This window comes from Telmatherina bonti (genome assembly GCF_933228915.1).
Source record: "Telmatherina bonti genome assembly, chromosome: 24".
NCBI lineage: Eukaryota > Metazoa > Chordata > Actinopteri > Atheriniformes > Telmatherinidae > Telmatherina > Telmatherina bonti.
In genome coordinates, this window is record NC_136633.1 from 29,482,685 (window position 1) to 29,507,680 (window position 24,996).

The 24,996-nt window shown below is 45.7% G+C and overlaps 1 protein-coding gene across 1 annotated transcript in view; it reads left to right on the plus strand.

Moving 5' to 3' along the window:
- The window catches only part of LOC306773923 (sodium-driven chloride bicarbonate exchanger-like), a gene marked incomplete at both ends in the record, with an annotated part of 107,454 nt that overhangs the window by 37,483 nt on the left and 44,975 nt on the right, over positions 1–24,996 (plus strand). The window contains 9 exon segments of the mRNA XM_079263868.1: positions 3,161–3,186; positions 3,188–3,273; positions 17,178–17,321; positions 17,431–17,572; positions 17,656–17,816; positions 18,087–18,275; positions 23,001–23,089; positions 23,262–23,419; positions 23,526–23,613. Of these exon segments, the coding sequence (XP_079119994.1) occupies positions 3,161–3,186; positions 3,188–3,273; positions 17,178–17,321; positions 17,431–17,572; positions 17,656–17,816; positions 18,087–18,275; positions 23,001–23,089; positions 23,262–23,419; positions 23,526–23,613 (1,083 nt within the window).

Here is a 24,996-nt window from a genome sequence, read left to right on the forward strand (position 1 = left end):
ATCTGGTTCCTCTAAATGTGGAGGAACAGCAGTTCTACTCTGATCTTCTCCTGGATGACTTTGACCACTCAGTCCAACAAACCCTCAAAGTTGTGAAAAGAATCGGTGATAAAGTCTTGGAGGAGTTCAACCCTCACTGGAAACCTAGCTTACAAAGTGGACCAAGCTCTGGCAGTGGTCCTACAGGGGCCGGACAGCCCAGCTATATGGGGTCCGGTATTCCATGGAGGACACCCCACAAGAGTCTCTGGAGAGTCTACATGTGTCCACAAAACACACGTAGACTGGTTGGGTGAACTCCCATGTTCCCTTAAGAGGGTGTAGAGATGGTCCACTGTTCCAGGACCAAAACCACCCTGCCCCTCCTCCATCCACAGACCCTCCTCTTCAGAACCCCAGTAGACCTTACCAGGGAGACTGGGGAGTGTGATCCCCCTGTGGTGGGAGCACACCTTCCGGCCTGCCAGTCCAGAGACGCTGTCCCTGATGTTCATGTGACACTGCAGAGACATGGCAACCAGGACAGAGTGACAGCATCTAGAACCTGAGTGCAGCCAGTAACCAGAAGCATCCTCCAGTGATGGGATATCTGTAAGCACGTCCATGCTGGAGATGCTGGAGGAAGAAGAGGACGCCGTACACGTTGGACATGTATTTACCAGATAAAGAGGATTAGTTTAAATCCTCATCCTGTTATAAACGGAGCTTTAAACTGTAAACTTGATAACTAGACGAAGAGATTTCCTCGCTGATCTTCTGGCCTGTTGCATGTTGCAGACGAAATGAACACGTTGAGGAAACGTCCGTCTGCTGAGACGTGATGAAGAAGCCTCGTCTAGTCCCTATGGGCATCTTACTGTCCATAGGGACTTCTGTCCATGCCCTCTGCATCGCCATGGCGATGCTCAGCCATGTTCCTCACATGTTTATGCATGCGTGTTTCCAGCTTCACGGTTCACCGTGGGGTTCTTCCTTGATCCCGTCACGAAGAATCCGTCACCAGGTGAAAGCCGATCTGACGCCGACAAGAAGAAAGATTTTATACCTCAAACTGGATAAAATAGGTGTTTTTATTTTCCAGGTCTATTCTATTCTATTCTATTCTATTCTATTCTATTCTATTCTGCAGCCATTTAGATGCTTTTATCCAAAGCAACTTACATACGAGAGTGAGAACAACACAAGCATGAAATCAACCAGTAGAGGACGTGGTAGGAAGGTGCTGGTGGACTGTCCTTCCATGAAGCTACAGGCTTTTTTTTTTTTTTAAATTAATCGTTCTAAATTAAAGGATTAATTACAAATCTGTAAAGTTTTTTTTTAAACACATTAACAACATTAACAGGAAAGTCAGTCAGCGTGTTCTGATAAACATCTGAATCTGGTCTGATCTCCGTGATTCTGGGCATGTTGGTACTATGTCCACCTGGACACTCCTTTGCTCCTGATTTGTGGAGATTTTGCTGCAGCTCTGTATGTTCCATGGGTTTCTTCTGGAGGGTATGATGGCTCTTCATGTTTTCATGTAGAGGATGGAACGCGTCGTATTTCATACATGCAGACATTTTGCATCACTTCATGGTAGAAACTCTCCTCCGCCGTGTTGTACGGTCTCCTGGTTTTGACTTGTCACATGGAGATAAAAGGTGAAAATACCTAAAAATAAATGTATTTTTATGTAAAAACTGGGCCTTTCCTGCTGGGTTGGGCTTTAGTGGTTTTTTCTGACTGGTTTCAGTCACATGACCTGCTGCGGTTTTACATCAATGTCCAGAGAACGAGTGTAAAACAGAACCAGAGGGATGGCAGCTGATGCTGGCGTTACCATGACAACGGTACGTCCAGGAGGTGTTGCTGTGCAGCATCTCTCCAGCTGAAAGGCCGCAAGGAGACGACGGCCGCGAGGAGACGACGGCCGCGAGGAGACGACGGCCGCGAGGAGACGAAGGCCGCGAGGAGACGACGGCCGCGAGGAGACGACGGCCGCGAGGAGACGACGGCCGCGAGGAGACGACGGCCGCGAGGAGACGAAGGCCGCGAGGAGACGACGGCCGCGAGGAGACGACGGCCGCGGGGAGACGAAGGCCGCGAGGAGACGACGGCCGCGAGGAGACGACGGCCGCGGGGAGACGACGGCCGCGAGGAGACGACGGCCGCGGGGAGACGAAGGCCGCGGGGAGACGAAGGCCGCGGGGAGACGACGGCCGCGGGGAGACGACGGCCGCGGGGAGACGACGGCCGCGGGGAGACGACGGCCGCGGGGAGACGACGGCCGCGGGGAGACGAAGGCCGCGGGGAGACGAAGGCCGCGAGGAGACGACGGCCGCGGGGAGACGACGGCCGCGAGGAGACGACGGCCGCGGGGAGACGACGGCCGCGAGGAGACGACGGCCGCGAGGAGACGACGGCCGCGGGGAGACGACGGCCGCGGGGAGACGAAGGCCGCGGGGAGACGACGGCCGCGAGGAGACGACGGCCGCGGGGAGACGACGGCCGCGGGGAGACGACGACGGCCGCGAGGAGACGACGGCCGCGAGGAGACGACGGCGCCTCCTGTTCGCTTCCTCTCAGGCTTTCTGTAGCGCAGAGTAAACCCGTTGAGGATATTTTCATCTTGTTTCCAGTCGGAGAGCGCGGCAGGCGTGCGAGCCCTCCTGTAGTTTTCAAAGTCAGGTCTATATTTAGCAGGAATGGCTGAAAAGCTCCATGCTGCGTGCGCTGACGCCCATTTCCACCACGGTGCACACTGAGCATGTGCGGTAGCTCCAGGTGTGTGTGCTGCGGCGTACGCACGCTCGGCATCGTTGGTAAAACCTGATACGTGGTGTAATCTGGCTCTGTAGGAGCCAGGCCTTTCCATCGTGTTGCCATGGTTACCGTCCCTGGAAGTTGGCCGTGTAGGAGCCAGGCCTTTCCATCGTGTTGCCATGGTTACCGTCCCTGGAAGTTAGCCGCGTGACGCTAAGTTTCTGTTCCTTGGTGCGCATGGCTCCCGGTTGCCGGGGCGATATGAGACCTTACCAACAGCCTGCCAGGTTTCCAGGAAGCGTGTTTTTGCTGCTGGTTCTGATCCGGTTCAGAGTCAACCGTTCCGAACGCTCAGAAGGTTTTAGTTGTTTTCTCGGTCAGACGTCAGTAGAAGAATAATTACAGGCTGCAGACTAACGAGTCCATGTGTGTGTCTCCTGCAGAGAGCCGATGAGGAGGCGGTGCTGGACCGCGGCGGGACGCGCTCCATGCTCAACACCAACTTTGAGAAGGAAGAACTGGAAGGTAACGCGCCGACATGAGGTCCAAAGATGCAGAATGAGCATGTTGTGGAGAAACATGTTCCAAATAATTCATTATTATTCATGATGTCACATTCACCTGCAGACAGCCACTTGTTCTCTGGGCGGGGGGCGGGGCTAATGCACGCTGTGAATATTGTCCTGTAAACCGGGACGGCAGGTGGGATCCAGAAGGGTTCAGTCTGGTCCCAGGTGGGAACATCTGTTTTTCCTCTGCGCGGTTCATCTGGTGTTTCCGGTTCTCTGACCAGAGGAAGGCCTGCAGCTGCAGGAGGTCCGTAGAGAAAACTGCTGACAGGCGAGGCTGCAGGTCGCCACCGAGCTGAACTGGCAGAAACATCTTTAGGTTCATTTCACATCTACTGGGTTGGTTTTATTTTTGTCCGACAGATGAGGAACCATACGGTCCACATCTGAGCTAAAACGCTTTGCTGGGAAAGAACATTAAACGCATTCTGTAAAATAAACAGCTTGTTGATTTATTTCATCAGACATTTTATAAATAAAAGGATCTTTAACCTGTAAGATAACTTAACTGTTCCTGGAGACTTGAGATCGTTCATCATCCAGGTGTCCTGAGTGTTTGTCCACCTCGCCTGCGTTGTCCACGTGGGTTTCAGCTAAAGCCCATTTAGCCGGCCCACACGGGCTCCCGGTGCCCACTTAAAGGTCAGTTTCTGCTCCGTCCCGTACTTAAATCCATACGTTTGTTCCAAACGTCGTCGGTCGTCTCGTCCTCAAACTTCCAGGCAACTTCTACGTTGCTGTGGTGAAGTCCGTTCATCCACTAGAGGGCAGCGCTGAGTTTAGAGTTCACGTCGACGTTCTGACACTGGTAGGTCGCGACAATGAACCGCTATAACGTTGTTTACAAGTTAGTACCGCCCCCCAGTGGTTTCTGGTGGTATTGGTCTGTTTTCTGTTTTGGTTTCAGTGACGGAAACGTTAGACATGAGAGACATTAGAGAACGTTAGAGTCCTTCTGAACGTCACACAGTAAAGTCCAGCCACTCACAACAACCACGATTCTCCACAGAAGACGTAAAGAAAGGAAATGAAAAACAAATTTAAAAAGAATGAAATGAAACAGGAAATAAGGCACATGACCACACGAAGGATTAATCAAATAAAACACAATAGATCACTAAAAGGGCATAAAAGAAGTAAAACGATCTGAAGCCGTTTGGTGAGTTTTGAGGCACGTTCAAGGCCCCAAAAGTGCAACTTAGGCAACAAAGGAACAATGAGATTTAGCTTAATTAGTACTTGTATGTTTTGAAATGATTTGGCGACATATGCAGGACTATATAGGAGTTTTATTAACTAAAAAGGCGTCTTTCCTGCAGAGTTAGTGGCTCCAAAGCTTTCTGTCCAGCTGGGATCATTACACAGGCATGTTTGGGTTTGATGCGTATCAAAGAGCTGCTTAAACATGTTTACGGCAGAAATAAACACGTTTACGGCAGAAATAAACACGTTTACAGCAGGCATAAACACGTTTACAGCAGAAATAAACACGTTTACAGCAGAAATAAACACGTTTACAGCAGGAATAAACACGTTTACAGCAGTGAACAACGTTTTCTCCTCTTAAACTCAGATAAGACTGAAGTAATTCTCGTTGGATCTGAAAAACTCTGAGCTAAATTTTCCGGTTTTGTAATGAACCTGGATGGCATTACTTTAGCTTCTAGTGCTACAGTGAGAAACCTTGGAGTAATATTTGACCCTGACCTGTCCTTTGGCCCACATATTAAGCAGGTTACTAAAACAGCCTTCTTTCATTTACGTAATATAGCCAAAATTAGGGACATTCTGTCTCAGAGTGATGCAGAAAAACTGGTTCATACTTTTGTTACTTCAAGACTAGATTACTGTAACTCTCTATTACTGGGCTGTCCTAAATATGCCCTGAAAAGCCTTCAGCTGATCCAGAATTCTGCAGCCAGAGTCCTGACCAGAACCAGCAGGAGAGATCATATTTCTCCAGTTTTAGCCTCTCTTCATTGGCTGCCTGTTGAATCTAGAATAGAATTTAAAATCCTTCTCCTTACATATAAAGCCCTCCACAACCAGGCACCACTATATATCAAAGACCTCATAGTTCCTTATATACCAAGCAGAGTACTTCGTTCGCAGACTGCAGGCTTACTTGTGGTTCCGAGAGTCTCAAAGAGCCGAGCAGGAGGCAGAGCCTTTGGTTATCAGGCCCCTCTCTTATGGAATAAGCTCCCAGTTAGTGTTAGGGAAGCAGACACCCTCCCCACCTTTAAGACTAGGCTGAAGACTTATCTTTTTGATAAGTCCTATAGCTAGGGATGGTTGGCATCCCTTAGTTATGCTGCTGTAGGTTTAGACTGCTGAGGGACATTTCCTGATACACTGAGCTTCTTTCTCTTTATCGCTCTCTTTTACGCCCCCCCCCCCCTAACAGTGTTGCATCATTAACATGTATGTCTCCTGTCTCAGCAGGTCTCCTGGCCGGGAGTAGCAGTTCCTGTTGTCTGTTGTCTTTCTGTCCTCTTCCCCCCACACAGCAGAGGCAGATGGCTGCCTGTCCTGAGCCGGGTTCTGCCGGAGGTTTCCTTCCTGTTAAAAGGGAGTTTTTTCCTTCCCACTGTCGCCAGTGTGCTTGCTCAGGATGGGAGATTGAGTTGGACTCAACTCAATCTGTTGGTTTCCTTATATAGGCTGTTATGAATTGGCCTTCATTATGTTTTCCCCTCTGTCTGTAAAGCGTCTTGAGATGGCATTGCCGTGATTTGACGCTATATAAATAAAGTTGAATTGAATTGAATTGAATAGAAATAAACACGTTTACGGCAGAAATAAACACGTTTACAGCAGAAATAAACACGTTTACGGCAGAAATAAACACGTTTACGGCAGAAATAAACACGTTTTGAGCAGAAATAAACATGTTTACGGCAGAAATAAACATGTTTATGGCAGAAAAAAACACGTTTACGGCAGAAATAAACACGTTTACGGCAGGAACAAACATGTTTACAGCAGGAATAAACATGTTTACAGCAGAAATAAACATGTTTACAGCAGAAATAAACACGTTTACAGCAGAAATAAACACGTTTACAGCAGAAATAAACACGTTTACGGCAGAAATAAACACGTTTACGGCAGGAATAAACATGTTTACGGCAGAAATAAACACATTTACGGCAGAAATAAACACGTTTACAGCAGAAATAAACACGTTTACGGCAGGAATAAACACGTTTACGGCAGGAATAAACACGTTTACAGCTGAAATAAACACGTTTACAGCCTGCATACCTCCGTTAGCTGGTTAGCTTCTGTTATCTCCGGGTTAGCTCGGTTAGCTCTTCGCTACAGAAAGCTCAGAGTTCACTCGATGTCAATCATCCACCATGACGCTCACAGCCCCCCTCTCAGCTCCACCTCTTTGCCCATATTTGTATTTTCCGGGTGAGACGACACGCATGCCCCTGCCAAGATGGTGATGGTAGGAACCGCCCACCGAGCTTCAATTCAGCTCTTCAGAAACCTACGGGTGACGTCACAGAGGCTCCGCCCATCTTTTATATACAGTCTATGGTTGTCTCAGGACACTTTACATCCACATCATTTCCAGCCAGTTCATACATATCTTATAATAGAAACCAACTGATTGCATCGAGTCATGACTTGGATCCAATCCTCCATCCTGAGCTGCACAAGGCGACAGTGGGAAGGAAAAAACTCCCCTTTAACAGGAAGAAAACCTCCGGCAGAACCCGGCTCAGGGAGGGCAGCCATCTGCCTCGACTGGTTGGGGTGGAGAGGACAGGAAAGACAGATCACCATGTACAACTGCACTTATTCAGGAAGACCTGCGGAAAAAAGGAGAAATAAGTTAGAGACGGCAATATTGGCATATATTTATCCATTAATATATTAGAGAAATAGAGCGAGGTACTTCTCAGTGCATCAGGTAACATCCCCATTGCTACATAAGTAATGGATGGCTAGACTACCCATAACTATAAGAGCAATGAGCAGAACCTGAACAGTTGGGTCCCGTACATGCAGACTCCAACTCTGGAGATGCTCATATCCTAACTATAAGAATCATGGAAAAGGAAGGTTTTCAGCTCCATCTTAAAGGTGTGGAGGGAGTCTGCCTCCTGAACCCACGGTGGGAGCTGGTTCCATAAGAGAGGAGCCTGATAGCTAAAGGCCCTTCCTCCCATAGTACTCTTTGAGACTCTGGGAACCACCAGTAAACCTGCAGTCTGAGAGCCAAGTGCTCTATTTGGAATATATGGAACTATAAGATCTTTTATGTACAATGGAGCTTGGTCATGGAGAGCTTTATATGTGAGGAGAAGAATTTTAAACTTTATCCTGGATTTAACAGGGAGCCAGTGTAGAGAGGCTAAAACTGGTGAAATATGATCTCTCCTGCTAGTCCTCATCAGAACCCTCGCTGCAGCATTTTGGATCAGATGGAGACTTTTCAGGGCATATTTGGGACAAACCATTAATAAGGAATTGCAGTAATCCAGTCTGGAAGTAATAAAGGCATGGACTAATTTTTCTGCATCTTTCTGAGACAAGATGCTCCTAATTTTTGCAATATTACGCAGGTGGAAGAAGGCGGTTCTAGAAACCTGTTTTAAATGTGAGCTAAAAGACAAGTCCTGGTCAATAATGACTCCAAGATTTCTCACAGTGGTACTGGAGGCCAGATTAATACCATCCAGATTAATTACATAACTGGATAATTTTGTCATGTCATGTCATGTCATCTGCTGCTGCTTATCCGGGGTCGGGTCGTGGGGGCAGCAGCCTAAGCAGGGAAGCCCAGACTTCCCTCTCCCCAGCCACATTTACCAACTCTGCGGGGGGGATCCCGAGGCGTTCCCAGGCCAGCCGAGAGATATAATCCCTCCAGCGTGTCCTGGGTCTTCCCCGGGGTCTCCTCCCAGAGGGACGTGCCTGGAACACCTCACCAGGGAGGTCCAGGAGGCATCCTGACCAGATGCCCGAGCCACCTCAACTGGTTCCTCTCGATGCGAAGGAGCAGCGGCTCTACTCTGATCTCCTCCCGGATGACCGAGCTCCTCACCCTATCTCTAAGGGAGAGCCCGGCCACCCTGCGGAGGAAACCCATTTCAGCCGCCTGTATACGAGATCTCCTTCTTTCGGTCACGACCCACAGCTCATGACCATAGGTGAGGGTAGGAACGTAGATCGACTGGTAAATGGAGAGCTTCGCCTTCTGGCTCAGCTCCTTCTTCACCACGACAGACCGGCGCAGAGCCCGCATTACTGCAGACGCCGCACCGATCCATCTGTCGATCTCGCGCTCCATCCTTCCCTCACTTGTGAACAAGACCCCGAGATATTTAAATTCCTCCACTTGAGGCAGGACCTGACTCCCGACCCGGAGAGGGCAATCCACCCTATTCCGGGTGAGGACCATGGTCTCAGATTTGGAGGTGCTGATTCTCAGCAGCCGCTTCACACTCGGCCGCGAATCGCTCAAGTGAGAGCTGGAGATCGGGACCAGATGAAACCAACAGGACCACGTCATCTGCAAAAAGCAGGGACCCAATCCTGAGGCCACCAAGTCGGATCCCCTCAACACCTCGGTTGCGCCTAGAAATTCTGTCCATATAAGTTATGAACAGAATCGGTGATAAAGGGCAGCCTTGGCGGAGTCCAACCCTCACCGGAAATGAATCCGACTTACTACCGGCAATGTGGACCAAGCTCTGACACCTGTCGTACAGGGACCGGACAGCTCGCACAAGGGGGTCCGGTACCCCATACTCCTGGAGTACCCCCCACAGGAGCCCCCGGGGGACACGGTCGAATGCCTTCTCCAGGTCCACAAAGCACATGTAGACTGGTTGGGCAAACTCCCATGCCCCCTCCAGGACCCCAAAGAGGGTATAGAGCTGGTCCACTGTTCCGCGACCAGGACGAAAACCACACTGCTCCTCCTCAATCCGGGATTCGACTATCCGGCGGACCCTCCTCTCCAGGACCCCTGAATAGACCTTACCAGGGAGGCTGAGGAGTGTAATTCCCCTGTAATTGGAACACACCCTCCGGTCCTCCTTCTTAAAAAGGGGGACCACCACCCCAGTCTGCCAGTCCAGCAGCATGTCAGCCAGGACAGCCCCACAGCATCCAGAGCCTTAAGGAACTCCGGGCGGATCTCATCCACCCCCGGGGCCTTGCCGCCAAGGAGCTTTTTGACCACCTCAGCGACTTCAGCCCCAGAGATAGGAGAGTCCACCCCTGAGTCCCCCAGCTCTGGTTCCTCATCGGAAGACGTGTTGGTAGGATTGAGGAGGTCTTCGAAGTATTCCCTCCACTGACCCACAAAGTCCCGAGTTGAGGTCAGCAGCTCCCCATCTCCACTGTACACAGTGTTGATGGAGCACTGCTTCCCCCTCCTGAGCCGCCGGATGGTGGACCAGAATCTCCTCGAAGCCGTCCGGAAGTCTTTCTCCATGGCCTCGCCGAACTCCTCCCATGCCCGAGTTTTTGCCTCGGCAACAGCCGAGGCCGCATGCCGCTTAGCCCGCCGGTACCCATCAGCTGCCTCCAGAGTCCCACAGGCCAAGAAGGCCTGATAGGACTCCTTCTTCAGCTTGATGGCATCCCTCACTGCTGGTGTCCACCAACACTGGATCAACTGGATCATTTTGTTATAAGTTTTTCAGGCCCAAAGATAACGACCTCTGTCTTGTCTGAGTTTAAAAGGAGAAAATTCAGAGTCATCCAGGTCTTGATGTCTGTAAGACATCTTTGTAATCTAATAAAATGATTGGTTTCATCTGGTTTCATGGAAAGGTAGATCTGAATGTCATCTGCATAGCAATGAAAATTTATACCATGCTGCCTGATGATATTTCCTAAGGGAAGCATGTATAATGGGAAAAGTATTGCTCCAAGTACAGTTAATCCAGTCTGTCACTAACCTAAAGAGGCTAGATGTTTTCCTCTCCAGTGCTAATACTAGCATGTCATTGCTAATCGACACCACCATGAGTATCTAATCCAGTTTGTTACCAGTCCAAAGAAGCTAGTTCTTAACCTCTCCAATGCTAATGCACATCTGGAGGAACACATAATCCAGTGAACTGCTGTGTACAACGCTGACATGACCTTCCAGATAAAAGGAACATTCACCTTTTTATTTGTTGCCACTGAGGTAACGGTGCAGGTTTATCATAGATCACATCAGATGCAATCTTCAAAATGGATTTAGACTTCCAGAATGTAGCCATTGATGGGTGCACTAAAGTAACCGTTTTGCCTCTCAAATATTCACACCCCCGATCGACGTGCCACCATTAGAATAATGTGTTTATTATTTACTATGGAGCCTTGTTTGGATAACAGAGGCGCTTTTCAACAAACCTTGGTTGGCAAGCTCACATGGAAACATAAATTTCCTCTGATCAGACCACTAACCCCCCCCATCACTATGTGCCCAGTTTGGTTGCTAGGCAACACAGAATTAGGCCGGTCTTTTATTTCGGTCGCTGTGATGGTAGGAATATTCTTTCACCTCAAGGACTCTCCATCCCAAGTGATGCTGTCCTCTCTGTTGTTGCCGTGGTGACGTTAATGCTGCGTCAGCAGGATGACGAGCTCCTCTGAAGTTATTTCACATCCAACCTGGAAGCAACCTGATTCCCTCTTCCAGACTGGTTTTATAGCATGTTGGATTCATGTTCGAGGCTCAATATAGAAACAGTGACCGTAGGTTTGGATGAGTCACTGATGCTCAGTATCATTCTAGTAGAAAATCTAGAAAACAAGTACAGTTATTCAAAAAGCTGTAAGTAAAAGCATTTATTAACCATTAAAATTCTGGTAGATTATTCATTTCTATCTCTTTTTTCCTTTTGTTCAGTGATTCTTATAAACACAAATTTTAATGTGAATATAAAGCAAAAAGCAAACGATACGTTATGCCATGGTTTCCCGTCACGGTACGTTACTGCCGCCATGGTTTCCCGTCACGATACGTTACTGCCGCCATGGTTTCCCGTCACGATACGTTACTGCCGCCATGGTTTCCCGTCACGGTACGTTACTGCCGCCATGGTTTCCCGTCACGATACGCTACTGCCGCCATGGTTTCCCATCACGATACGTTACTGCCGCCATGGTTTCCCGTCACGGTACGTTACTGCCGCCATGGTTTCCCGTCACGGTACGTTACTGCTGCCATGGTTTCCCGTCACGATACGTTACTGCCGCCATGGTTTCCCGTCACGATACGTTACTGCCGCCATGGTTTCCCGTCACGGTACGTTACTGCCGCCATGGTTTCCCGTCACGATACGCTACTGCCGCCATGGTTTCCCATCACGATACGTTACTGCCGCCATGGTGTCCCGTCACGATACGTTACTGCCGCCATGGTTTCCCGTCACGATACGTTACTGCCGCCATGGTGTCCCGTCACGATACGTTACTGCCGCCATGGTTTCCCATCACGATACGTTACTGCCGCCATGGTGTCCCGTCACGATACGTTACTGCCGCCATGGTGTCCCGTCACGATACGTTACTGCCGCCATGGTGTCCCGTCACGATACGTTACTGCCGCCATGGTGTCCCGTCACGGTACGTTACTGCCGCCATGGTTTCCCATCACGATACGTTACTGCCGCCATGGTTTCCCGTCACGATACGTTACTGCCGCCATGGTTTCCCGTCACGGTACGTTACTGCCGCCATGGTTTCCCGTCACGGTACGTTACTGCCGCCATGGTTTCCCGTCACGGTACGTTACTGCCGCCATGGTGTCCCGTCACGATACGTTACTGCCGCCATGGTTTCCCATCACGATACGTTACTGCCGCCATGGTGTCCCGTCACGATACGTTACTGCCGCCATGGTTTCCCGTCACGGTACGTTACTGCCGCCATGGTTTCCCGTCACGGTACGTTACTGCCGCCATGGTGTCCCGTCACGATACGTTACTGCCGCCATGGTTTCCCGTCACGGTACGTTACTGCCGCCATGGTTTCCCGTCACGGTACGTTACTGCCGCCATGGTGTCCCGTCACGATACGTTACTGCCGCCATGGTTTCCCATCACGATACGTTACTGCCGCCATGGTTTCCCGTCACGGTACGTTACTGCCGCCATGGTTTCCCATCACGATACGTTACTGCCGCCATGGTTTCCCATCACGATACGTTACTGCCGCCATGGTGTCCCGTCACGATACGTTACTGCCGCCATGGTGTCCCGTCACGATACGTTACTGCCGCAATGGTGTCCCGTCACGGTACGTTACTGCCGCCATGGTTTCCCGTCACGGTACGTTACTGCCGCCATGGTGTCCCATCACGGTACGTTACTGCCGCCATGGTGTCCCGTCACGATACGTTACTGCCGCCATGGTGTCCCGTCACGATACGTTACTGCCGCCATGGTGTCCCGTCACGATACGTTACTGCCGCCATGGTTTCCCGTCACGGTACGTTACTGCCGCCATGGTGTCCCGTCACGATACGTTACTGCCGCCATGGTTTCCCGTCACGGTACGTTACTGCCGCCATGGTTTCCCGTCACGATACGTTACTGCCGCCATGGTTTCCCGTCACGATACGTTACTGCCGCCATGGTGTCCCGTCACGATACGTTACTGCCGCCATGGTGTCCCGTCACAATACGTTACTGCCGCCATGGTGTCCCGTCACGATATGTTACTGCCGCCATGGTGTCCCGTCACGATACGTTACTGCCGCCATGGTGTCCCGTCACGATACGTTACTGCCGCCATGGTGTCCCGTCACGATACGTTACTGCCGCAATGGTGTCCCGTCACGGTACGTTACTGCCGCAATGGTGTCCCGTCACGGTACGTTACTGCCGCCATGGTTTCCCGTCACGGTACGTTACTGCCGCCATGGTGTCCCGTCACGGTACGTTACTGCCGCCATGGTGTCCCGTCACGGTACGTTACTGCCGCCATGGTGTCCCGTCACGATACGTTACTGCCGCCATGGTGTCCCGTCACGGTACGTTACTGCCGCCATGGTTTCCCGTCACGATACGTTACTGCCGCCATGGTGTCCCGTCACGATACGTACCTTAGCGCCATGGTGTCCCATCAGGATACGTACCTTAGCGCCATGGTGTCCCATCACGATTTGTTACTGCCGCCATGGTGTCCCGTCATGATACGTTACTTTTACCATGGTGAACTGCCTTGTGTTACATTCGCCATGGTGTCCCACTTTGCAACATCTTCCTGCTGAAACGAAGGTTAAATAAATGAAAAGGGACGATTATATAACTATGTGGTGATGATGTATTTGTCTGACCGAGTGAGGTCAAATTCACCATCAACTGTTGCCCTGGTGACGTCACTCCCCTGCAGCCAATCAGAGCTACACCCTTCACTGATGTTTACACATGACCGCGCTCAAACCTGTAAAACGCCGAAGATCACGTGTTCATGTTGGTGCTGAGACATGGACAGATGTAAACACAAATGATATCCTGGGATATCAGCAGCTGTTTAGGCCTGCAGGAGGAGGAGGAGGAGGAGGAAGGGTAGGAGCAGGAAGAGGAGGAAGATGAGGAGGGTGAGGAAGATAACTATAAGTCTTGATGATGTTTTAATGCTTTCTTGTCCTTCGCTACCTGGTCGCCATGACGATGTCCTTCCTCCTTCCAGCGGACATGCATCATTTACACTGAGCAAAGAGCCGTTTTCTCTGCATGACTGCACCTGCAGCAGAATTCCCTCCGACATGCAGGCTTCTGTCCAAGCTCCAGACATATTTTGACATGCAGTTTGCTTCTCATTATGTCCTCTGAGACCCGATTTAAGCCGTCTGGGCTTGGCAGTAGGTGGTTCTGGAGTATCTCAGAATACGCTGAAGTCACGGTGCATTTAGATGATTCATGTCGTCTCTTCATTCCCTCAATCTGATTAGCTCGCTGTGATGTGATTAGTCCTCCAAGCTAGTCTCAACATTTAAAAGGAGCCTGCAGATGTTTTCTGCTTCCAACAAACATAGCTGTCGTTTTAATTCCCTAAATATGCCAAATTTTAATATCAGATAGAAAAAAATTCCCTCCCTCCACAGTTGTCATGAAGGTATACCTGAGCTATTAAACCTAAAATGGATTTTTGAACCAGGTTGTAAATGTATTTTTTTCTGCTGTAAACATGTTTTTTCTGCTGTAAACGTGTTTATTCCTGCTGTAAACATGTTTATTTCTGCTGTAAACATGTTTATTCCTGCTGTAAACATGTTTATTCCTGCTGTAAACATGTTTATTCCTGCTGTAAACATGTTTATTACTGCTGTAAACGTGTTTATTCCTGCTGTAAACGTGTTTATTCCTGCTGTAAACGTGTTTATTCCTGCTGTAAACATGTTTATTACTGCTGTAAACATGTTTATTCCTGCTGTAAATGTTTATTTCTGCTGTAAACATGTTTTTTTTCTGCTGTGAAGTTGGTATTTTTAACATGGGAGTCTATGTAGATTTGCTCTGTGGAGCCCCTAGTGGATGAAGGAGGAACTGCAGGTTTTTGCATTTGGCGAAAAAAAAAAAAAAAGAAGGAAAAAACTGGACTGAATTATGAACATAACTTACACAGGAGACAGACGAAACTGTCTGTTTTCCGTGTCCTGCATAAACAACCTTTAGACTGTTGGCTCCAACGTTAACAGCTAACACTAAGACCACGGACATGTTTGTTAAAGACCGGATGTCTAGGAAACAAAACAAAGTGATGTCACCACATATGTAATCTGAAAGAAATCATATGCGTGGAGATCTAGACCAGATCAGATTATGATGATTAAACGGGCTCGTTTTGTGTTAAAACACTTTAGTTTTTATATCACCCTTTGGTGGACGTCGTTTTCATGACACAACAAAACTGTTTGTCACACGAACTCTGTGTTTTGAGACAATACCTTCATCAATCAACAAACAAACTAGTTGGTTAAAGTAAAAAGATTCTGATCGTTCATTTTCTGCATCGAGTCACTGATAGCAAAGCTCCTTAAAAATGGGCCAAATTACGCAGGAAACGGAGGTGTTGGAAACCGTCACCATTCAGGACAGATGGACCTAGGCGCCCTTTCAGGGACGGTAGCTAAAACCAGACTAAGTGATCGCTTTGACGCCATTCCTGCTAACAATGAGAAGAAACACTAAATAAAGGTGAAGAGTTTCCTGTGTGCTGCCTGGCGTTGAACGGTCTCAGGTAGCCGGGAATTCACACGCTGTCACATTAAGCTGAGGAGGTTAGCCTGCTGCAGGAAGCTGACGAAGACCACCGGCTGTCCTGATATCTTCTTCGTGTCGGCGCTGAGCTCGTGGCAAAAAAGCAACGGCCAGAGAGCTCCACTGCAATAATAGAAGAGAAAGTCGGTTGGGATTAAATCACTCTCCCCCTCTGGATACACGCTCACCCACGTGTCCTCAGCAGACCGTAATGTCCACGTTGCATAATGTCGTTCTCCTCTTTTCTGTTGAAATTTCACATAAATGAATCTAATTTTACAGGTAATCTGACTTCAGAATCAAGTCAAGTATCCTGAAAGAAGGAAAAACGGTTCATTACGAGCACGTCAGACCTGGAAGCAGTTTGTTCCTTAATGGAGGCTTCATGGTTTCCTTGCTGGTTGTTTACAGAGCTCCTTTATTTCCACGCTGTCAGCTATGAAAAGCCATTTATTTCCACCTAAACTGGAATTCAGGTCATTTCTCTGAGTCAGCGTGGTGCACATGTGGTTTCATGCTCCCAGAATTCTCACCTTTAAAAATGTTAATTATGCAACCATTTTAACATTTTAAGACATGAATTAGTTTTTTATTTCTTTGTCAGTCTGTTTTCATTTATCTTCATTCGTCCCTTGTTTTTATATTACGTTCACTCGTATCTTTTACCAGTTCATTTTGGTTTTTAAAAATTCATGTTTTGCCACTGTAATAACAGAATATAAAAAATAAAGCAAGCCAGAGATGTGGGACACAAAAGAAGTGGGAAATGAAGTTTTAAAAAAGAAATAGCAAAAAGGAATGGAAAAAATTAATTTATAGATCAAACTACATTTAAATTAATAAAAAACATGTATCCCTTTTTCTCTTTTCTGATTTATTAATATATTTATTTTTGCTTGAAAGCAGGTGAGATTTACCTCAGCTGCTATTCCATTAAGTGAGAATAGAAAAGACAAATTGATTGTATAAACATGTTTATCTTGGTGTTAGCTGATATGCTAAACATGTTTATCTTGGTATTAGCTGATATGCTAAACATGTTTATCTTGGTGTTAGCTGATATGCTAAACATGTTTAACTTGGTATTAGCTAATATGCTAAACATGTTTATCTTGGTATTAGCTGATATGCTAAACATGTTTAACTTGGTATTAGCTGATATGCTAAACATGTTTAACTTGGTATTAGCTAATATGCTAAACATGTTTATCTTGGTATTAGCTGATATGCTAAACATGTTTATCTTGGTATTAGCTGATATGCTAAACATGTTTAACTTGGTATTAGCTAATATGCTAAACATGTTTAACTTGGTATTAGCTGATATGCTAAACATGTTTAACTTGGTATTAGCTAATATGCTAAACATGTTTATCTTGGTATTAGCTGATATGCTAAACATGTTTAACTTGCCATTAGCTGATATGCTAAACATGTTTATCTTGGTATTAGCTGATATGCTAAACATGTTTAACTTGGTATTAGCTGATATGCTAAACATGTTTAACTTGCCATCAGCTGATATGCTAACCATGTTTATCTTGGAATTAGCTATTGTGCAAAATGTTTGACACTAATTTATTTCAGATCAAAGTTAAATAACTTCTGTCTTGGACCATGTCGCTTTCAGGTCACCGGACTCTCTACATTGGAGTCCATGTTCCTCTTGGCAGGAGGTCGCACCGGCGTCACCGTCACCATGGACACAGACACAGGAAGAGGTCTAAGGAGAGGGACCCCACAGCTGATGATGGACGCGAATCTCCCTCCCACAGTAAGTGTCGGCAATGTACTGAAGCGAGCTCAGCCGGAGCTGCTTCTTAACCACCAACTTCCTTTTGTTTCGTGCTGCTTTCTTCTTCTACATCTCCCACTTGCTGCAGCAGACACACCAGCTCAGAGGGTGCAGTTCTTACTGGGGACAGAGGACGGTGACGAGGAGCACATCCCTCACGCCCTGTTCACCGAGCTGGACGAAATCTGCCTCAGAGAAGGGGAGGATGCCGAATGGAAAGAGACGGCTAGGTACGCTGCTACAGCTCCAGTGTGGTCCTGGATCTCAAAACGTACGCTGATGTGTAATTGTTGGCTTGTATATGTGTTTGCAGGTGGTTGAAGTTTGAGGAAGACGTGGAGGACGGCGGCGAGCGGTGGAGTAAACCTTACGTGGCCACTCTGTCTCTGCACAGTCTCTTTGAGCTTCGGAGCTGCATCATGAACGGGACTGTGATGCTGGACATGAGGGCCAACTCCCTGGAGGAGATCGCAGGTAAACTCAGGAGGTGGATGGTCCAAAAACAGGTTTTATTTAATATATTAAATAAAGTTTGGTGCTGTTGATTCAAATGATTTGGAGCAGAAAGAAAACTGTTTTTAGGATTTCTTGATTTAACCTGGTTTGGTGCAGTTTAATCAGCTACAGTGGGTCAGTTTTTGTTAATCAGCTTAGTATCGGCGCTGTGCAGGGCCAGATGCAATCTGGGGAATCCTTTCTGAATTACAATATCTGTGGATTTCCTCTGCTTGTTCTAAACTTCAGACATGGTTCTGGATCAGCACGAAGTGTCCGGACCTGTAGGTCAGGATGCGAGAAGAAGGATCCGCGAGGCCCTGCTCAAACAGCACCACCACCAGAACCACAAGAAACTGGCCAACCGCATACCTATCGTACGTTCCTTTGCTGATATTGGCAAGAAGCAGTCTGAGCCTCATTCTATGGACAAGAATGGTGAGTTAAGCTCAGATTTAACGCCATGTTTTTCCTGTTATTACGTCATGTAATGCAGTGTTGTAACCCGATGCATGGGTTTCCGACCTGTTTCCACGTTTCTTAATGTTTTGTCTCATTTTCTCCTCTTGTTTGTCTTTCTCCATGTTTTTTCTCGTGTGCATGTGTGTTAAACTCAGTGAATGAAATCCTTCATCATGAAAATTCACTCTTCATAAATGCTTCCCCCAGACAGACCCTTTTGTTCAGCATGTACCACTGGTGTGTATGTTGTTTGTCATGTCTGCCCACCCCTACGTCACCTTAGAGGCCCTCCACGAATCCAGACATGCAGCTCGATGAAACTGAGACCAAACGTCTTGGTGTCCTCCAGGCAGTGTCCCCTCTCAGGAGGACACAGATCAGGACTTTTGCACAGGCAATTAGATCCGATTGGAGAACGATGGGGTGAAATGAGCTAATATAAATGGAGAGGATTATCATATGGGATAAATATTGTCATAAAAACACATAACTTGTGTGGATTGTATAAAGAATCATGACAGTAAACATTATATCCATTTAGTCAGATCTGGGTTAAATAACATCTAATAATCAAATTAATTAATTCGTTGATTCATAAAATTCCTAAAAAGCTTTTTCCAAAAGTATCTTCACTCTTTGAGATTAAGTCAAATTTCTAAACTGTTCATTAGGTTATTACCGCTCACATTAGAATAGAAAGAATATTTTCATGAAACTTTCCATTATTTCTATTGCATTTTTTAGCATCTAACGCTAAGACTGTGGACACCACATTAGCATCTAAGGCTAAAACAGCAGGCTTCAACAGTAGCATCTAACGCTAAGACTGTGGACACCACATTAGCATCTAAGGCTAAAACAGCAGGCTTCAACAGTAGCATCTAATGCTAAGACTGTGGACACCACATTAGCACCTAAGGCTAAAACAGCAGGCTTTAACAGTAGCATCTAACGCTAAGACTGTGGACACCACATTAGCACCTAAGGCTAAAACAGCAGGCTTCAACAGTAGCATCTAACGCTAAGACTGTGGACACCACATTAGCACCTAAGGCTAAAACAGCAGGCTTTAACAGTAGCATCTAACGCTAAGACTGTGGACACCACATTAGCACCTAAGGCTAAAACAGCAGGCTTCAACAGTAGCATCTAACGCTAAGACTGTGGACACCACATTAGCATCTAAGGCTAAAACAGCAGGCTTTAACAGTAGCATCTAACGCTAAGACTGTGGACACCACATTAGCATCTAACGCTAAAGCCTGTTACATCCTCCATGAGAAGCGAGAACTTTTTTCTTGTTTTTGAGGCTCCGAGAAGAAAATGACATCATTTTGTTCTCACGGACGTGTTTGAGGACAGTTCTTGACACACCGGGCTGGCAGAACTTTTTTCTTGAAGGGCTCCGAGAAGTATTGTGTGATTGGTCGGACATGTGAGGTGGGCGTCGTTAACACAGAGAAAGCATGAAGCAGAATTGCTGCTTCCGCGTTTTTACTGTTGCCGGCAAAACGGATTGTTTTGATAAAACAGCTGATCGAGGTGGTGAGAAAGTACCAACATTTTTACATGTAGCATTAAAACACTCAGACCCAGCCGCATGCACGACCCGCCCAGCCACGGACAAAGTTCCTCATTAAATATGAAACTAGAAAAACAGAGCGGAGAGCGGAAACCTCCACCAAGCACAATGTTAAAGAATCCTTTTTAAAAAATCCTGGATCCAACCGGTGATCCGGATCACCACCAGAATTTAATTAGTTCTTCATTTTTACATTTGCAACAACTCTTGAAATATTTATAAAAATCCATCCGTAACCTTTTAAGTTATCTTGAGCAAAAAGACGCCGGCGAAAACAACCTCCTCGGCGGATGTAACAACCGGGTTCATCGCACATAAAAGCAGACATCGCCCCCCGCAGTGACCCCTCCCCGCTGCAGACGTGCTTCTCGTGTAGTATGTATGGACCTGCCGAACAAGACGTTTTTTCTTGTTCTTGCAGCCTCGAGAACAAGAACTCAGTTCTTGCGTCTCGTGTAGTGTGTAACAGGCTTAAGACACCAGGTTTCACATTACCATCTATTGCTACGACAGCATGCTTCTACACTAGCATCTAACGCTAAGTTTAGGGGCTCCACATTAGCATCTAAGATTAAAACAGTGGGCTTAAACATTAGCATCTAACGCTAAAACTGTGTGCTCTTAGCATCTAACATGAAGATTGCAGGCTCCTACATCAGCATCTAATATTAAGCTGGCAGGCTCCAACGTTAGCATGTAAAGCAAAGACTGCAAGCTCCACATTAGCCGTTAATATGAAGACACCAGAATCTCACGTTAGCAGCTAACATTAACACGAGGGGTGCTCTGTTTTATGTAATAACTGAACCCTGTGATATATCCTTGTGATATATCATGGCCAGATAAATGTCTGATGTGGAAGTTCATGTTACAATATGATGTAGAACATCATGTACAATGTAGTACATGCTATGTTCACTTGCACCAGGGCATCTGAGATTAATCCAAGTAACATGAATAAAAAAAACTACATTAATTAAAGAAAAGTTATCCCAGCTAAACCTGCCTGTTACACAGCTAAAGGATGATTCTGCTGCTCATCTGTGTTCAGTACAATCCACGTATGTTGTACACCATGCATCTTCTGATTTATATGTATGTAAAGCTAAAGATCATCATTTTAATCTTTAGTCTTAAAGGGTGCTTTATCACTGGAACAGTTCCATGAACTGACCTTCAGGATGTATAAACGTGCATACAGGGTTTGTATGATCATACTCTCCACTTATTCTTGATGATAGAAACTGTTAGAGTTCGAAGAAACAGACCATAGCAGTCACTAACATTTGGGTTTGTGGTAGCTACTAAATATTAACTTTGTGCTTTTTGGGAAAATAGTTTGGGAAATGATTTGTTTTATGTCAAAAGTTACACATAAAAATACATATCCTGACGTAGAGTGTTGGATTTGAAACTAGACCTAGCTGTTAGCTTACTTCAGAATGTAGGCTACAGCTAACTGCTAATTAGCCTAACAGTATCTGATACATAGCCTGCTGACGAATGTTTAAATCTTCAGCTTCCATAAAGAAAATGATAATTAAATCACTTAATAAATAAATTCATTTCCCAAACTATGGTAAAAAAAGAAAAGTTAAACATTTTTCATCAGTTATTACGAGATTTTTCTCAGCTAATATCACGAATAAGCACAGAGACCCAAATGCGTGGCTCCAATTTAATAGTCTTCACAGAAAACACAGGCAGGCTGAACCTGAACATGAACAAAGACAGAAGTCAAAAACCCCCCAAAATGCACACAGACAAGAAGACACATAAAATACACGGAGCGAGTGTGATTACCTGAACATGAACAAAGACAATCTGGCAAGGACAGAGGAAACACACAGACACTAAATACTAACGAGGGCGGGAAGGACAAGTAGACACAGGTGGGACATGAGGGGCGGAGCAGGTAATCACACAGGCAAAGACACAGTGAGCAGGGTAGGGATCTGAAATGAGAAACCGGTAAGTGATACAAAATAAAACAGGAAGTGCTTGGAAAATAAGACTTAAGTGCCACCAGACATGACAGCTAAGGCCTAAACTACTAGCTTAACTTAGCTTACCAGAACTGCTGGAAACATGAAACAGCGAGTTTAACTCGAAATGTTATTGATAAATAGTGAAAGCATCCATTTTATGTAAAGTTATGAAGATAGAACATGTTTGTAAGTCAGATGTAAAGATTACTTATATGGGCATTTTGTCACAAGCTGGTGAAGCTGCTTCCATTTAGCTTAACTAAGCTAACTGGATGCTCACTTCAAATTTAGCTCATTATAATCAAACCAAACTTCCTAAATATCTACTAAAATAATATTTCCTGTTATGTATGACATTAAAACATATTTTTTAAACATGCATTTATATCTAAAAATATTTTAATTACAGAAATTATCATACATTTTATATGTATATTTTAAATTTTATGTTTTTTAATACATTGATAAAATATTAGACTTTTTTTTATATGTTCTTACTTCATAGTTATATTTCTTGTTTATTTTTCTATGTACTTCTTGGACAAATAAATAACTATTTATAAATAACTTATTATCTAACTTTGACTAAAAATTTTAATTGAAATTGTCCTCCTGGATAAAGTATTTCCCATATATATCATTTCATTAAGATATTAGTCATTGGTATTTCCATATATTAAAACATTGTTTATGTTTAATAAGTTTAGTTAGATTGAGCTGATGTAAATCTGACTGTATTTCTATAAATTCATACTAAAGAAATATTTAAGATAACAGATGAATGTTGAACGATTTTTTGTGTTTAGTTTGCTTTTTCACAAACGTCTCAAACTGCTTGGAGATGTAAAAAGAAGCCATCTTTGACTGAAATAAAGATGTAATAATAAGTTCCGGATTAAAGATTGCTGCTCACTCTGAACACCGAGGTTCTTTGAATGCATCGTTCCCACCAGGTACTCTCTGAAACCCGCTGCAGCACTGTGTTTGTTCAGACCTGCGGTGAAGGTTCAGGCTCGGTGCTGTGTCCCAGTTTTCAGAGTATAAAGTGGTACCACGTAGCCCCACCTTTGTATTAGTTTGGTGAACTGGGATCCGGACTGGAAATTGATCTGGTTTTCCTTCTCCTGATAGGCCAAACAGTCTCGCCTCCGTCCCAGCCTCCCAACAACGAGGCCAAGCTGGACGTCAGCCGGGAAAACAGCGCCGTGGACTTCAGCAAGGTGATCCAGCTGTTCCTCCCACCAGATGCTGTATGTCCAACCAGTCTGGGGTTACTGGACTCCCAGTTCCCACCATGGGAGCCTGACTGGAATTCACCAGGACTGTTTTCTTTTGGGTCAGATTCAAGCGGGATATTCTCAATGTTTTAAAGATGTGAGCTGTTTGTTTCAGATCGACCTCCACTTCATGAAGAAGATACCTCCCGGCGCCGAGGCTTCCAATGTTTTGGTTGGAGAGCTGGAATTCCTGGAGCGCCCCGTGGTGGCGTTCGTCCGCCTGTCTCCGGCTGTGCTGCTCAACGGCCTGGCTGAGGTTCCCATAACAACCAGGTGGGAAACCTCTGGCGTGGGACTGTCATGTGGTTTTTATATCGGGTGTCAGAGCTGGATGGCCGAGCCGAACGGGAACTTTACCTCTGCTGTTTGTGCTGGACAGGTTCCTGTTCATCCTGCTGGGGCCCCTGGGAAAAGGTCCACAGTACCACGAGATCGGTCGTTCTATCGCTACGCTCATGACTGATGAGGTATCCGTCCGCCCGTGTATAAAACCCCAGCTCCAACAAAGTGGGGACGTTGTGTTAAACATAAATAAAAACATGATCTGCAAATCCTTTTTAAACTTACATTCAACTGAACCTGCAACAAAGACACAATATTTAATGTTTTTTTTGTAAATATTCGCTCAGCATGGCTTCATAGTGAGTCCAGACCAGTGAAAACCTGAAAATACCACAGCTGACGTTGGACATCAAGCAGGGCAGAAGTCACTATAGAGCTTCAGCAGTTAGAGTCCTCAGTCCTAAACACTGAGGCTGGTTTATACTCGCACGGCGCCGCGTCGGGTCCAGCTGTCACCGCCATAAGCCCTGCGTAGGTCTGCGGAGGTTAGACCACACCTCCTCACATCAGAACAAACACAGCTAAGTCCTCGCCAGAATATCCAAGTTAAAAAGGATTTGCAGAACTTTCTGGTTTTTATACATATTAACGTGATGTGGATACATACATATACATATGTATTTATCTAACCCTAACCCTAACCCTACATATACATATGTATGTATCTAACCCTAACCCTACATATACATATGTATGTATCTAACCCTAACCCTAAATACTCCAATCCCTAACCCTACATATACATATGTATGTATCTAACCCTAACCCTAACCCTACATATACATATGTATGTATCTAACCCTAACCCTAACCCTACATATACATATGTATGTATCTAACCCTAACCCTAACCCATACATATACATATGTATGTATCTAACCCTAACCCTAACCCATACATATACATATGTATGTATCTAACCCTAACCCTAACCCTACATATACATATGTATGTATCTAACCCTAACCCTAACCCTACATATACATATGTATGTATCTAACCCTAACCCTACATATACATATGTCTGTATCTAACCCTAACCCTACATATACATATGTATGTATCTAACCCTAACCCTAACCCTAAATACTCCAATCCCTAACCCCCCATATACATATGTATGTATCTAACCCTAACCCTAACCCTACATATACATATGTATGTATCTAACCCTAACCCTAACCCTACATATACATATGTATGTATCTAACCCTAACCCTAACCCATACATATACATATGTATGTATCTAACCCTAACCCTAACCCATACATATACATATGTATGTATCTAACCCTAACCCATACATATACATATGTATGTAGGGTTAGGATACATACATATGTATATGTATGTATCCTAACCCTACATACATATGTATATGTATATATCCTAACCCTACATACATATGTATATGTATATATCCTAACCCTACATACATATGTATATGTATGTATCCTAACCCTAAATACATATGTATATGTATGTATCCTAACCCTACATACATAT